Source organism: Rutidosis leptorrhynchoides, chromosome 10, assembly GCF_046630445.1.
Source record: "Rutidosis leptorrhynchoides isolate AG116_Rl617_1_P2 chromosome 10, CSIRO_AGI_Rlap_v1, whole genome shotgun sequence".
Classification (NCBI taxonomy): Eukaryota; Viridiplantae; Streptophyta; class Magnoliopsida; order Asterales; family Asteraceae; genus Rutidosis; species Rutidosis leptorrhynchoides.
Window position 1 is genome coordinate 36,743,862 of NC_092342.1, and position 17,953 is coordinate 36,761,814.

The following is a 17,953-nucleotide window of genomic DNA, read 5'->3' on the forward strand; positions in this document are numbered from 1 at the left end:
TATCACTTCCATTCCAAAGCTTTATAGCTAACGTGGAAGGAGAGATACTGTTCTTTTGTTGTGCATTTGCATACACCCCGACATTTTTTTCTTGAACTTGTCGATAATAGGCTTCCAAATCTCAATTAGATTCATGTTAGAGCCCAATGGAAACCAAGATATTGAAAAGGAAGAGATCCTTTCGAACACCCCGCATCTTCCACCCAAGAATCAATTTCTGCGTCCGACATACCCAAACCGAATACTTGAGACTTCAACACATTTATCTTGAGTCCTGAAGCATATCTAACACTTGTAAAATATTATCTAAACTTTGCTTCTCCCAGTAGGTAACTATCACCACATCATCGACATAGAATAAATGAGAGACCAACGTATCCTCATGACCAACTTTAGCTCCCTTTTTTTGCACGAAATATCAACTTTCTCTTTAAGAACAAGTGTAGCCCTTCCATTATGGTAAGAAAAAGGAATGGACTCAACGAGTCTCCTTGACGTAAATTACGCTTCAAAGTGAACTCACAGGTCGGACTCCCATTAATGATAACCGAGGTTCTTGCGACTGTAAGGCACGTGAAGATCCAGTTACACCAATTACGACTAAAACCCATTTTCAGAAATCAAGAAATCCCAACTAACTGAGTCATAAGCCTTTTCAAAGTCAATAATTAAAAATCAACAATTTCTTATGTTTCTTTTTATACCATTCCATAGTTTTAGATAAAATTAACGGATCGTCCATTATTTGACGGCCTGCGATGAAAGCTGACTGTTCCTCACTAATAACTTTAACAATCACCCTTGCCAGTCGATTAGTTAGAATTTTAGTGATGATTTGTATTGAACCGTAATGAGAGAAATTGGTCGAAAATGTTTGATTAATGTTGGATTTAACACCTTAGGAATAAGCGTTATATGAACGCAGACGAAACTTAGTTTTCGGGTGGTGAAATCATTTGAGATATAGCTAAATATATCAACTTTAATGTCCTCCCAATAGTGTTTAACGAAACCAAATGTAAATCCATCCGGGCCGGGAGCTTTAGAACTCCCACAACACTAAACCGCTTCTCTAGTTTCTTCCAACGTGATAACCGAATCTAACAAAGATCGATCTGTATCATCTAATATAACAAACAGATCAGGGGTAAGCAAGTGTACCTGGCGCTTATTTGTATCGAATTTATTCTTGTAAAAGTCAAAGAAGACGTTTATTATAGCCACACCATCTAAATACGAACGAGTATATCAATATAGATATAAGTATGTACATAAATTATATGTTATTTATATATATATATATGTATATAACTAACATTCTACATATCTATTGTACAAATCTATCTATATTCTATACTAATTCTTAATATTAATACTACCTAAACTTCTCAAATATATAAAACATCTATCTTTCAACCGTGTATAAATAACATTTTTCTTAGTTTTTATTATATTATGTAGTAAGTAGTACGGATTACATGTGTTGATTTTTCTACCATCCAAATTACTTCATCCACCACAAACTATGCATTAACAGATTGTACTGTACAATTAATTAATGTATATTTGTGGTTGAGGAGTAATTTCGATGGTGGATATATCATCACCCTATTTTTATTTTGAGTCAACGGCAAGCGTCGATTTATTGGCGTCTTGACTGTCGTTTAGAGTCTGGATTTAAAACCCATATAAATTTGATTCTAGAATTTTCATGACGTCTCAATTTTATTTTTAATTTTATTTTACTATTTCAAAATAAAAAATTTCTACTTATTGGCCGGAGGTCCACTCGGAAGCAATCTCTTTATCCGTCGAATAAAGAAATGGATGACTTTCTCTACTTTTGAGAGTGCACTCTGGGTGAAGAAATGACTTATCTTTATTCTCGGATAGGGGAATGATTATTTACATCTCACTTACCCATACACTACTACTTATGTGGTATTGGATTTTGTTGTTGTTGTTGTTGTATTATTAAATAAAGTATTAAGATAAAATTGGATTATGAGAATTGGGGAGTATATATACATATACACAGTAAAACTATTTTAGTTATTTAATCTTTTAATATTCATTTCTAACCATCCAAAATCTTTGCTTCAATCCAACTCATTGTATTCCCTCTCACTTCATTCTTCCCCAAATTCACCAAACCCCATTACATAAACTAATAAAAAAAAAACCCTAGATTGCCCATCAATCCATTTCAAGATTCCAACCTTCCCTTAAAACCCAAGTTATAATTTCTCAATTAAATCATAAATCTTAAAAGAAATGACAGAAATACTTCAGATATCTTCTTCTCAAAGCTCTTTGTTATCACTAGATGACAATGATGGGTTACTCCAACAAACAACAAGTAATCATTTTTCTTCATCTTCACCTTCTTCCCTTATTAACCCATGTTTCAATTTGTATTCGGTAGCTGTATCTATTTGTAATAATACTAATAATAATACAGAAGATAGAGAAAAAAGAAAAAGAGAAGAAGAACAAGAAGAACGAGAATTGTCGTTTTTGGATATTTTTGTAACTGTTTTTAGGAAATCCCTTGTGGGTTCTTGTAATAGTGTAAAATTTCAAGATTTCAGTTGTGATAATAGTTTGAAAAAATCATCAAAAATGGAGATTGGTGTGCCTACAGATGTTAGACATGTTGCTCATGTTACATTTGATAGATTTAATGGGTTTCTTGGTTTACCTGTTGAGTTTGAACCTGAGGTTCCAAGAAGACCCCCTAGTGCCAGGTTTGTGTTTCTTGATTTTGTATTTGTGCATTATTCGCTTGTACTGTACCACCCTTTTGGTTTCTTGTTTTCCCAGGGGTATGAAAATGCTTGTATACTTGAATTTGGGTCCTTTTGGTACATTTTACTTTTGGGTCAATTTGGACATGGGAAGTCAATGTGCATTCTTAAAAAATTTCAAAAATTTTGATAACTTGATTAAGTTTTGATGATGTATGTTACAATTAGGAAACAAATCCAGGTTGAATTTTGTATACAATCTAGATCAGCTATGTATTTGGAAAGCAGTATATATGACCTTAAATCTGTGTGATTTAAGTAATCATACTTTCATGTTACACATGTTGATCTCAGCCTGTGCATTGTTGTATTGTACTGTACTACCCTGTAACTCATGTTCTGGTTTTTGAATCTTTCATCATGAATGTATACATGTGATATGCCTGCTGCTAACATTACTTTATACCCGATTCGTGACCATGTTTATCGTCTTCTAGCTTGTATATCTGCTCAAGATCTTTACTCTCTATAGTGTTAATTGCTTATCTGTAATAGATAATAATTAGTAGACCAATTTTGCGTTCACTTAAAAAATATGTTAACGCTGTTATTTCACGCAGCACGAGCGTTTTTGGAGTTTCGACTGAATCTATGCAGCTCTCGTTTGATTCTAGAGGAAACAGTGTACCGACAATTCTTCTCATGATGCAGAGACGTCTGTATGCACAAGGAGGCCTTCAGGTGTGTTTTAAGTTCAACGCATCGTTGAGTTGTACTGTACAACTTCCAGATGCATCGTTGTACATATCGACAATGAAAGTTTCAATCTTTTCGAATTAAAAGTGTTGCATTATGTTAAAATGCAGGCTGAAGGAATCTTTAGAATCAATGGTGATAATGGACAAGAAGAGTTTATAAGGGAACAATTGAACAGAGGAGAGGTTCCCGAAAACATTGATGTACACAGCTTAGCCGGTCTTATTAAGGTACCTTTCGCTACTTTGAACTTAAATTACGAGTGGAAAAATGGGCGGGTCGCTATGGAGTAATACAAGTTATCATTGGTTCGGGTTGAAATTAGCTGGTGTGCTTGGCTGCCCTGCAAATATATATTTATAAAACTGTATGCATTAAAAAAACCCTAGGAGATATTATTTTTGCAACTCGTTTGTATACATAGTCACATAGATAGATTAGACACATGTAAATGGATCAAACTTATCACACACATATATATATATATACGGAGTATTATATAGCGAAAATATAAAATTAGACACACCTGAGTGGTAGTGTGGGGTCCATCTATGTGTCAAATGTTATGTTTTTTCATGTGCTTCTTCATGAAAGTTTATCTAACCATTAATATTCATAGCCAATATTTGTGTGGTTATTAATTTGACAACTTGCACTCAATTAATTCAAATAGTACATTGAAGCTATATCAATGTATGTACAGCTGTTCTTTAATAGAAACAACTATAACATGTGAGATAAATTTTTCATGTCTTATATCCCTTGCTTTGAGATTTTTTGGATAAATTAGTGAGTCAAAATAGTTCATGTTGACTTTATCCAGTTTGACCTCAAAAGTTGAATCATTCATCAGTAAACGTCGTAAACGGGTTAGATCGGGTTGATCCACAAATACTATTTTCAATCATTTATGCATTTGACCCGTTAGCAGTAATATAATAGAAGTATGATCCATTTTACATAAATGTATTGCAATCTTCACCCTTATGGCTCGATATAATTTAAGTGAATATGTTTGGCTTCTTGTTAATTTTTGGTTCGTGTGTAGGCTTGGTTTAGGGAACTACCAAACGGGGTGTTAGACTCGATCGAGCCCGAGCAGGTGATGCAAGCTCAGTCCGAAGAAGAATGTGCGAACCTCGTTAGGCTGCTACCACCAACCGAAGCTTCGTTAATGAATTGGGCCGTTAATTTAATGGCTGATGTTGCTCAACTTGAAAATCTAAACAAGATGAACGCGCGTAATATTGCTATGGTGTTCGCCCCAAACATGACTAAGGTATGTAACGTGTCAAAGTTCATCTGACTGTTGCGTATTCAGGTACAAGTAATTATGCGTAGCTTACAAGTTAAGAACATTTTTATTGTAGATGGTGGATCCTTTGACTGCACTGATGTATGCGGTCCAAGTAATGAACTTTTTGAAGACATTGATTGTTAAGACTTTAAGGGAAAGAGAAGATGCTATAGTTGATGCGGGGCCCGCATTGCAGTTTGATCGTTTCGACGAAAACAACGGGCCCCACTGTTCTTTTCGAGGGACAATTGATGAGACCAATGAGATGGTGTTCAAGGACGAGGAGGATCAAGATTTTTCAGTTGAAGAACCCACATTGGAAAGCCATGAAAATACTTTTCAAGATGATTTGACTACTAAAAGTCAAAGTCAAAGTCATGGTCAAACTATCACGCTGGAAGAAGAAAGTAGTGCTACGGTTGCTGAAGGTGGTACTACGGTGGTTGAGGCTCCTAAGTTTAGAAATTTGCAGGTGAGCAACTCGAATTATAAGAATGTATTGAGAAAACATGTAGAGAAGAAGAAAGGAAGCACAATTGTGAGCCGTATAAATACAAGAACCGAGAGGATTGAAGCTTGGCGGTGAAGTAATGGCGGGATGTTATCTATTTTGGGTGTTGGTACGAAAAAGTTTAAAACTTTATGTAATTTGGTTTGGATGTGGTAATTTGTAGTAATTTGGTATACGCTATGCATACCTATAGTTTGTTTATTATGCTTGATATGCATTTGAGGTTGATCCTGTCATTCATTTGTTGTTGTTTGGTTTATATTAGGGATGCTGATTGACATTTGACTGTTACTAAACTTACGTTAACATAATATTAATATGCTAATACATAATAGAAGCTTTGTCTTGGTTTCTGTTCTGTTATTTTGTTTGTAAGGTTTCTTTCGGGATGTTAGGAAGACTCATTGATAGATAGTTTTTGTTTAGATGGTTGCTTTTCAGGTTTGAGCTTCCCGCTTTCCCCCTTATCTTTTTGTACTTCATGTTGAGGGCGTTTTTCTTTGGAAAACGGTCTCGTTTCTATATGAGTATTTATTTTTTTTTTTTTTTTGGAAAAAAGAAAAAAAAACCTTGACTCCAAGTTTAGCTGAGGGATAAAGTATCTGAACAAAAGATTTTAGTTTGAACCATTCTGACTGACTAAATGTTCTTGCAGGTGGCCACTGGGCATAGAAAGTGTTCTATCCCTCTGTAAATAAAAGAGTAGGAATTCTCCTACTTGACTATACTGTAATTGGAGAAGCTAGAAAAAATTACATTTGCGTTTGATATATATTCATCAATATAGACTTCTATTTAAAGGTTTTTAACAATATACACTTTTTTTTTTCCAAAAAAAAGTACAATAACACATCATAGGTTCGAACACAACTTTATTCGAACTCAACCATGGCCGCATTTCAGCAACGATACTGATAAAATTGTACTTTGAACCCTTGTAGTAGGTTTGAACAGGTTTAAACATGACCTTGTTAAAACTCAACCATGGATGACCAATAAATTGTATTTCAAACTCGGTGCAGTAGGAACCTTCCGATCTTCCTTCATCCAACACGTTGAAGGCTTATTCTTCCTATTAAATGACATCATCCTTAAACGAAGCACCAAATAAATAACCTTGATTACATGTTCTCAATCTCTTACCAAACAAAAGATTGTCCCTTTCTTGCCAAATAACATAAACCGATGCTGCCTTCACAACAATACGCACCAGATTATGCGAGGCAAGCAGAGAAAGAACAACTACGAAATCCCTCCATCCATCGCTGATAAAAGGGAAGTCCATGTATTCCTTAACCATAGACCACACTCTAATGGAAAATGGGCAAGAAAAAAAAGAGTTGGTCATGAGAATCGGGGACTTGCTTACATAAAAAATACACCATTAAGCTTTCAACCTGAATCTCCCATAGTAGAAGCTTGTCTTAAGTCTTCAATCTTTTCACCCATGAGCAACCACAGTAAGAATGAATGTTTAGGAATGCATTAAGAATACCACACATGAAACCATGGCACAACTAAACCTCTCGGGCTGATTATATCCTATAGACAGATTGAACAAAGCAGTCAATCATGACGCCATGACCATCCTTCCAGCAGACAATATATCATGAGCATTTGACAAAAGAGGTACTTCAATTTCTAAAACAAATAGGAGTTGGCGTAGTGCTAAGTGACTTGTCTTTCCATATAGGAGGTCACGGGTTCGACTCTCACTCGCTGCAAATTTTCCTTGTTGTTACCCGTCCATTTAATGGGCCTTGAAGGTTGCGAACGTCTTGCGTTCGACTCCCGACTCATAATCGACGTTAAAAAAATGTATTATACTATATACTAATTTGCGTAACTTTTTCTGCCCTAAAATCTACTGTTCACCTGTAGCACAACTTTTTCTTTTTTTTTTTTTTTTTTTTTTTTTTTTTTAAGAAAAAGACTCTGGACCCTTGATATATTATTTGCGTAACTTTTTCTGCCCTAAAATCTACTGTTCACCTGTAGCACAACTTTTTCTTTTTTTTTTTTTTTTTTTTTTTTTTTTTTTTTAAGAAAAAGACTCTGGACCCTTGATATATTATACTATATACTTAATAATTGGCCGGTCTTGTTTAAGTATATAGTATAATATATCAAGGGTCCAGAGTCTTTTTCTTAAAAAAAAAAAAACAAAAAAAAAAAAAAACAAAAAAAAAAAAAAAAGAAAAAGTTGTGCTACAGGTGAACAGTAGATTTTAGGGCAGAAAAAGTTACGCAAATTAGTATATAGTATAACAAGACCGGCCAATTATATCCCGCCACATCATCAAGATTGCTAATTTGCGTAACTTTTTCTGCCCTAAAATCTACTGTTCACCTGTAGCAGCAACTTTTTTTTTTTTTTTTTTTAGAGAAGAAGACTCTGGACCCTTGGTATATTATACTATATACTTATATACTAATTTGTGTAACTTTTTCTGCCCTAAAATCTACCTCCTGTAGCAGCAACTTTTTTTTTTTTTTTTTTTTTTTTTTTTGAGAAGAAGACTCTGGACCCTTGATATATTATACTATATACTAAAACAAGACCGGCCAATTATATCACGCCACATCATCAAGATTGCTAATTTGCGTAACTTTTTCTGCCCTAAAATCTACTGTTCACCTGTAGCAGCAACTTTTTTTTTTTTTTTTTTTTTTGGAGAAGAAGACTCTGGACCCTTGGTATATTATACTATATACTAAAACAAGACCGGCCAATTATATCCCGCCACATCATCAAGATTGCTACAGTATAACAGTAACCGACAGGGGTATTTTTGTCTTTCTGCACCCTATACCCAAAAAAAAAAAAAAATTGAAACAAATTTAAAAAAAAAGATCATACATCAAAATTGACATTTTTGTGTTTTTACACCCCATAAATTGCAAAAAAAAAAAACGGAAAACTTATTAATTACCACCACCCACAACCACTGCCACCACCTGTGACGACCCGAATATTTCCGATCAAATTTAAACTTAATCTTTAAATGATTTCGATACGATAAGCAAAGTCTGTAATGTTGAGTCTCGAAATTTTTGAACTGTTTATATATTCAATTGACCTTCGACTGTTCTCGACGATTCACGAACAACTATTTGTAAATAGATACATATATATTTAAATATATATATTTATAATAATAATAATTTGAAATATTATTTGATATAATATATGATTAAATTTTAAGAAATAAACATGTAAAAATAATATGCGATGTAATGAAAACTACTATTATATATATATATATATATATATATATATATATATATATATATATATATATATATGTAAACACTTTCGGTGCATGAATCAGACATCAAACAACCCACTACTTCTCACTTTTCCTTTCTTGTGTTTAGACCAATGATTAACCATCAACAAAACTTTTATGAAACATAATTATTGCTATTTTTTTTTTTTTTTTTTGTTTCCTTCACATATCTAAATCTAAATATTATAAATATAGGTATCACCTTTCACTAATTACTACTTTTACTATAACATAAAATATAAAATATAATGTTAAATATGAACTAAATAACTACATGTAATATGTATCAATCAGTTGGTGAGATTACTGACTACCCGTGAAACATTGTTGACAAACAAAAAGTTATATGGAAAATTTAACTCCGTGATTTCAGCATCATTAATTGCGGGCCTTTTGGTGCCAGAATTATATTATAAAACGTATTATTTCTGTCATTCCACTTATCTACTCTCTCCTTTTTCTTCACTGCTCCTTCTTTGTGAATTCAAAACCAAATCCATTTGTAGTCACTATTGCTCGCTACCACAACTAGACCCAAAACACCATATTATCCGATCACCACTACACGTCACCGGTTATTTCTGTTTCAACCTCGAACATCACCAAGTCACCACTTTATAGTCTGGTGCGATTTCCAGCCATCGGATACCACCATCTACGCCACCCTACAACCACCATGGGAGACCCCATAAAACCCACCACATTTCTTTCACCACAGAACACCCACACCACCGGAAACCACCGTCACCCAACACTCATAATCACTTCGCCATTCAACCATAAACCGCCACTTTCCATATCTCTCTCTCCCTCTCTTCTATTTTCTTTCTTGAACTCACCATCACCACTAAATCGACAACCAACAACCCTCTACCGTTTCCTGTTTTAACTACCATAAACGACCACCACGAGCAACCCAAAAACTGTTACGCGTATACTGCTGCTGCAAAGTCGAAATTAATAATGATGACTACGTGAAAAATTATGGTGATCGCGAGAACAATGATAAGTGATCAAATTGGTGCATGTTCATTCTATTATTTATTATTACAACTTAAAAAAAAAGGTGTTATTGAAGTTAGTATGCTGCTACCTTTCATTTATATTGGCCGACATCCATTATAAGATAGTCCCACTTGATTGATAAAGGCATAAATTAATGTTGAATGATAAATAAAGTTGGCGGCTTATATCTTCCTATTTTAAAAATACATGAATCGATTTTTGCAGTGGGGTTTGGGAAAATATTTTGGGCCGTAAAATGTTAGACTCACTAAATGAGTTTTCCATATTTGTATCGGACCATTATTGGGCTTGTATTACAACATGGGCCATGAAGTTGCAAGACTCTACCACTTCCTGTCTAAGTCGACCAAGTCAAGAACCATCACACATTGTATTTTTTTTTCCCTCTTTCTTGATGGGTAACGATAATGATGATTAGGGCATAATGATCATATGATGATAATGGTGATGGTGATATACGAATTGTGTTGATTAAAAGGTTACATATGATGATGAACGGGTTCAATTATAATTATGATCACATTGATGATGATTATGATTCGTTAATGATATGTAAAATAACGATAATAATAAATATGGTTAAGGTTGTTATAGGGTTAGCGGGACATCGCGGGTTCAAACCCGGACTTGGGCATTTTTTTTAGGACATCATCTTTGAGGTAGATATTTAATTTATTTACTTATCATTATTATTATTCTGATCATTAATATCATTATTGTTATTAAAATAAATGTTAGTAATATTATTATTAGTAAAATCATTATTTTTATAGTTATTATTATTAGCAGTAATATTACCATTATCATTAATATTATTATTATTATTTTCATTGTTATTATTATTATTATTATTATTATTATTATTATTATTATTATTATTATTATTATTATTATTATTATTATAATTACTACTTTATATTAACAATATTATTATAACAAATAAATATTTTCTATATAAGTGTATATATTTCAGCTACCATAATTTTACATATAATTATATATACATAAATATTTACATATAACAAATTATTGATTTCAAATATAATATTAAACTATATAAATATTAACTATTTTAAATATGTACAAATTAAATAAATAAGATATAATATATAAATTTATTTGAGTACAATTATGTGTGTTAATATATACATAAATATAGGTTCGTGAATCCGAGGTCAACCCTACACTTGTTAAATGACGTCATATGTATTTTTACTACAAAATACAGTATGGTGAGTTCATTTGCTCCCTTTTTACTCATTACATTTATGGGCTGAAAATACATGCAAATGCTTTATTAACTGTTCTACAATATTTATATGCGTGAGTTCATTTGCTCCCTTTTACTCTTTACATTTTTGGGACTGAGAATACATGCGCTGTTTTTATAACTGCTTTATTAAATGCTTTTGAAGTATATTTTGAACTGAGAATACATGAAATGCTTTTATAAATGTTTGACGAGATATGACACAAGCAAAACATTCCTCGAATGAATTATTATGCAGATAGAATTTCTGCGGATTATTGTTGAATTATGTGGACATGATAATTGCCACCGTTGAATTATGTGGATATGATAATTGCCACCATTGAATTATGTGGACATGATAATTGCCACCATTGAATTATGTGGACATGATAATTGCCATCAATTGATATGAATGTTATGTATGGAGAGAATGATTTTATACACAGGTTATGTGTATCTTATTTTTGTGCACGAGGTATGTGTACGGTTACTAAGATTTATGAAAGATGATTTCGTACACGAGAAAGGTGTACTGTATTTAAAAGATATCGCATGTACATTACAGGTGGGTATAGGATTCAGGCCCATTTGTACCATGCAGCATTTAAATCTTGTGGTCTATCAAAATGATGAATTTTTTTTGTTTTATGATAAACCTATGAACTCACCAACCTTTTGGTTGACACTTGAAAGCATGTTTATTCTCAGGTATGAAATAAATCTTCCGCTGTGCATTTTCTCAATTTACATGGAGTCGTTCATGACATATAGAGGTCCGTTCATCGCAATGGTACCAGATGTTGATGATTTCGTCCAGGTGGATTAGGACGGGTCGTCACAGGTGGTATCAGAGCGGTGGTCTTAGCGAACCAAGTCTTGCATTAGTGTGTCTAACTGATAGTTGTTTAGATGCATTAGTGGATCTGGACTTCGACCGTGTCTGCATGTCAAAAGTTTTGCTTATCATTTTTGTCGGAAATCATCTGTTTATCAACTTTAGGAAATTATCTGCTCATTATTCTTAGTCTAGACACATCTTACTGCATTGACTGCATGATTAGTGTATAGACAAAACTCATATCTTAGCGTATCTGCTAAATCATATCTTAGCGTATCTATTACGATAGACTTTGCCTGATATCTTCCGTAAATTTCTCCGTAATTTAGGGGAATCTGGTACTAAATATATATATATGCATATGATGCATTGAGAATACCATTCAACTATCAATTGCTGTCACTAAACTCTTCATACCAAAAATCTTTTCTGAGATCGCGTAAGATGGCCTCTACGAATCGACCAAGTTCCTCTGACTCCGAAGACAGCGTGACAGGAGCACACCAACCAATCAACTACCGTGATTACTGGAGAAAATGGGGGTGGGTTCACGACATACTCACCCTATGGAGAAGGGAAGAAGGTACTCCATATCATGAACCGAATCTACCACCTAATCTTGGAGTACTCGACCCGCTAACCGGCGAACCTGTCCGCAACACCGTTTATACCCTTTTTGCGAGAATTTTTCGTCTTGAGACTACCATTAATGGAACTAGAGGAGATATCCAACCTCCACCTCACACTAATAACCAACCAGGGTTAGTAGAAGAAGTCAACGAACTTCGTGCCCGAGTAGTAGCTTTGGAGAATATGATGCAAAACTTACCAGCTTCAGCAGCATCACCGGCACCAACAGTACCACCAGTATCAACAGTTGTACCATCAACAACACAAGCCTCAACATCTCATTCTGTACCTCGAGCATAATGTTCGTTCTATGTATCGTTCTACACCGATTATCTTTGTTCTACATATCGTTCTATATCATTTACCTGACACTTATGTAATCTCTAATGTTTTAGAGATTATGTATTCTAGTTCTAACGAAAATCATAAAAGCTTAATATCATATTAATTCATTAAATCCATGGTTACATCTGAAGAAAATATATATGCAAGTATATTTTCATAAAGATTGTAATTAAAAATTCTTTCGTACAAACTGTTAATGATGAAAATATTTTAACGGGTAGGTAATATCCGAGGAATATTTAGATTTCACATTAATAAGTTACATTGTACATTCTTCGAATCTGATTCAACAATCATTTACTATCCTACTTACCACCACCGATATACGTATCCATTCACCACAGAATAACCAATTTTATTCGATTTCACATTTGGATTTTGACTTATCAGAATCCAAAAAGTGGCACAATGAAGAAAACATTGGACAATTAAAATGAATTAAAATATTGATTATAACATATAAAACTAAACAATTCTTCAAGTCTGTCACTTGATTTCATCTTAAACATCCTTTGTATCTTGACAATTACAATCAGCGTTTAATCATTTAAAAACACAATTCTCTTGAAACCTCTCAAATTGATAATCGACGATTCAGATATCGTAGCATTAAATGCAGAGGAAACAGTAAAATTGTAGATGGTCTAAACGGCCAAAAGTTTGATGATAAAGAATGGAGTATTAGGAACGCTCGATAGAAAATATGGTACTGAAAAACGGATTGAGCAAACCATGAAGGAGACCAAGGACAAACACAAGGACCATACCCTATATTCAAAGAATCCAGGTTATTCTGGATCCGATGAAACCTTTAACGAATACCTTGCTCCTTACTCATGTTAAAATCTTGCGGAAAATCTTTTCCATCAATCTTCGAACTTAGAAATTCCAAAAATATCATCAAAAATATCTTCGATATTTCTGAAGATATTGTCATAAATATTCTTGTCCGAAATTATATACCTCTTCGTGCTTTCTGTATTTCATTATGTTGGATACTTCTGTAAAATCTAAGTATAAATTATGAATGAATTTTGGAGAAGTGTTAAGAATTTGAGCATGAGTTAGTATAATATAATGACATTTGGCCAACGTGATTATATTACAGTAAGTCATGTTGAGTTTCTAATGAAATGTGATGATGGTTCACAGTAGATTATACCATCATCATGTGTCATGTTACCTAACTCTTTCATTCTACATAACCTCCGAACATATCAAGAAGAATATATTATTGACAGTTCTATCTTCAGTAATTTTGATAAATTTGAAAATCAAATCGTGCTATCACGTTCCTTCCTGCTTAGAACATTATAATCATTCAAAATTCTATATCTACGAATTCTGGACCATTATTCGCTTGACTAGAAGCCGGGAAGAGAAAACAAAAGCATAGAGCTCCAAAATATAAGAGGAAATATAAAGCCCAATAACAACACGGAGGTTACAAACCGTGAATATTAATACGAATAGCAATATAAAGACACGGTATAATTAAGAATAGTATCACCCAAGGTAATAGTAGAAGTAAATAGATTTTTCTGGTGGAAGAGGGGAATGACAGAATTAATAATTAGAAAAATATCAAGGATTAGAATGGGATTAAGCATTTTCGCAATCTTTTGGATGTATGAACTAAGAAAGAAAGTATAGGAATGGTGAGAATAATGGAACGAAAGAGTTTAACTTATAATGGAAATATCAGCTGTAGCAATCGAGACAGATGACCGCATTTAATTATAGAGATCCTAAATTCCATAAATTCCGAAGAATCAGATCTTATAAATTTCCAAGATTTTCTTTAAATCCCTTGATTTCCGGAAATCAATCGTATTTACGTCAAAAGATATGGCGAAATTTTATTTTTCTCATTTCACTCTTTTACGATAGCTTCACTCGTACTCTTCGATTAATCGAATTGTTTTAATCCATATTACTCAATGATGATAAAACTCTAAATTCCAACTCCTATGAGTCACGAAAACATTTTTAATGTTAGCCATGACAACCTCGATCAAATTTCGGGACGAAATTTCTTTAACAGGTAGGTACTATGACGACCCGAATATTTCCGACCAAATTTAAACTTAATCTTTAAATGATTTCGATACGATAAGCAAAGTCTGTAATGTTGAGTCTCGAAATTTTTGAACTGTTTATATATTCAATTGACCTTCGACTGTTCTCGACGATTCACGAACAACTATTTGTAAATAGATACATATATATTTAAATATATATATTTATAATAATAATAATTTGAAATATTATTTGATATAATATATGATTAAATTTTAAGAAATAAACATGTAAAATAATATGCGATGTAATGAAAACTACTATTATATATATATATATATATATATATATATATATATATATATATATATATATATATATATATATATATATATATATATATATATATGTAAACACTTTCGGTGCATGAATCAGACATCAAACAACCCACTACTTCTCCCTTTTCCTTTCTTGTGTTTAGACCAATGATTAACCATCAACAAAACTTTTATGAAACATAATTATTGCTATTTTTTTGTGTGTGTTTCCTTCACATATCTAAATCTAAATATTATAAATATAGGTATCACCTTTCACTAATTACTACTTTTACTATAATATAAAATATAAAATATAATATTAAATATGAACTAAATAACTACATGTAATATATATCAATCAGTTGGTGAGATTACTGACTACCCGTGAAACATTGTTGACAAACAAAAAGTTATATGGAAAATTTAACTCCGTGATTTCAGCATCATTAATTGCGGGCCTTTTGGTGCCAGAATTATATTATAAAACGTATTATTTCTGTCATTCCACTTATCTACTCTCTCCTTTTTCTTCACTGCTCCTTCTTTGTGAATTCAAAACCAAATCCATTTGTAGTCACTATTGCTCGCTACCACAACTAGACCCAAAACACTATATTATCCGATCACCACTACACGTCACCGGTTATTTCTGTTTCAACCTCGAACATCACCAAGTCACCACTTTATAGTCTGGTGCGATTTCCAACCATCGGATACCACCATCTACGCCACCCTACAACCACCATGAGAGACCCCATAAAACCCACCACATTTCTTTCACCACCGAACACCCACACCACCGGAAACCACCGTCACCCAACACTCATAATCACTTCGCCATTCAACCATAAACCGCCACTTTCCATCTCTCTCTCTCCCTCTCTTATATTTTCTTTCTTGAACTCACCATCACCACTAAATCGACAACCAACAACCCTCTACCGTTTCCTGTTTTAACTACCATAAACGACCACCACGAGCAACCCAAAAACTGTTACGCGTATACTGCTGCTGCAAAGTCGAAATTAATAATGATGACTACGTGAAAAATTATGGTGATCGCGAGAACAATGATAAGTGATCAAATTGGTGCATGTTCATTCTATTATTTATTATTACAACTTAAAAAAAAAAAGGTGTTATTGAAGTTAGTATGCTGCTACCTTTCATTTATATTGGCCGACATCCATTATAAGATAGTCCCACTTGATTGATAAAGGCATAAATTAATGTTGAATGATAAATAAAGTTGGCGGCTTATATCTTCCTATTTTAAAAATACATGAATCGATTTTTGCAGTGGGGTTTGGGAAAATATTTTGGGCCGTAAAATGTTAGACTCACTAAATGAGTTTTCCATATTTGTATCGGACCATTATTGGGCTTGTATTACAACATGGGCCATGAAGTTGCAAGACTCTACCACTTCCTGTCTAAGTCGACCAAGTCAAGAACCATCACGCATTGTATTTTTTTTCCCTCTTTCTTGATGGGTAACGATAATGATGATTAGGGCATAATGATCATATGATGATAATGGTGATGGTGATATACGAATTGTGTTGATTAAAAGGTTACATATGATGATGAACGGGTTCAATTATAATTATGATCACATTGATGATGATTATGATTCGTTAATGATATGTAAAATAACGATAATAATAAATATGGTTAAGGTTGTTATAGGGTTAGCGGGACATCGCGGGTTCAAACCCGGACTTGGGCATTTTTTTTAGGACATCATCTTTGAGGTAGATATTTAATTTATTTACTTATCATTATTATTATTCTGATCATTAATATCATTATTGTTATTAAAATAAATGTTAGTAATATTATTATTAGTAAAATCATTATTTTTATAGTTATTATTATTAGCAGTAATATTACCATTATCATTAATATTATTATTATTATTTTCATTGTTATTATTATTATTATTATTATTATTATTATTATTATTATTATTATTATAATTACTACTTTATATTAACAATATTATTATAACAAATAAATATTTTCTATATAAGTGTATATATTTCAGCTACCATAATTTTACATATAATTATATATACATAAATATTTACATATAACAAATTATTGATTTCAAATATAATATTAAACTATATAAATATTAACTATTTTAAATATGTACAAATTAAATAAATAAGATATAATATATAAATTTATTTGAGTACAATTATGTGTGTTAATATATACATAAATATAGGTTCGTGAATCCGAGGTCAACCCTACACTTGTTAAATGACGTCATATGTATTTTTACTACAAAATACAGTATGGTGAGTTCATTTGCTCCCTTTTTACTCATTACATTTATGGGCTGAGAATACATGCAAATGCTTTATTAATTGTTCTACAATATTTATATGCGTGAGTTCATTTGCTCCCTTTTACTCTTTACATTTTTGGGACTGAGAATACATGCGCTGTTTTTATAACTGCTTTATTAAATGCTTTTGAAGTATATTTTGAACTGAGAATACATGAAATGCTTTTATAAATGTTTGACGAGATATGACACAAGCAAAACATTCCTCGAATGAATTATTATGCAGATAGAATTTCTGCGGATTATTGTTGAATTATGTGGACATGATAATTGCCACCGTTGAATTATGTGGACATGATAATTGCCACCATTGAATTATGTGGACATGATAATTGCCACCAATTGATATGAATTTTATGTATGGAGAGAATGATTTTATACACAGGTTATGTGTATCTTATTTTTGTGCACGAGGTATGTGTACGGTTACTAAGATTTATGAAAGATGATTTCGTACACGAGAAAGGTGTACTGTATTTAAAAGATATCGCATGTACATTACAGGTGGGTATAGGATTCAGGCCCATTTGTACCATGCAGCATTTAAATCTTGTGGTCTATCAAAA

The 17,953-nt window shown here is 32.6% G+C and overlaps 1 protein-coding gene across 2 annotated transcripts; it reads left to right on the plus strand.

Annotated features, from left to right (window-relative positions):
* The first annotated feature begins 2,093 nt into the window (after positions 1 to 2,093).
* LOC139872049 (rho GTPase-activating protein 5-like) lies at positions 2,094 to 5,547 on the plus strand. Of its 2 annotated transcripts, XM_071859846.1 has the most exons (6): positions 2,094 to 2,359; positions 2,462 to 2,747; positions 3,368 to 3,488; positions 3,614 to 3,733; positions 4,552 to 4,782; positions 4,874 to 5,547. In XM_071859846.1, the coding sequence occupies exons 1-6, from the start codon at positions 2,275 to 2,277 to the stop codon at positions 5,384 to 5,386; spliced, it is 1,356 nt and encodes a 451-aa protein (XP_071715947.1). In that variant the 5' UTR covers positions 2,094 to 2,274; the 3' UTR covers positions 5,387 to 5,547. The 2 variants fall into 2 exon arrangements, with proteins under 2 accessions (XP_071715947.1, XP_071715946.1); XM_071859845.1 differs by having other exon boundaries at positions 2,094 to 2,747.
* The last annotated feature ends 12,406 nt before the right edge of the window (positions 5,548 to 17,953 follow it).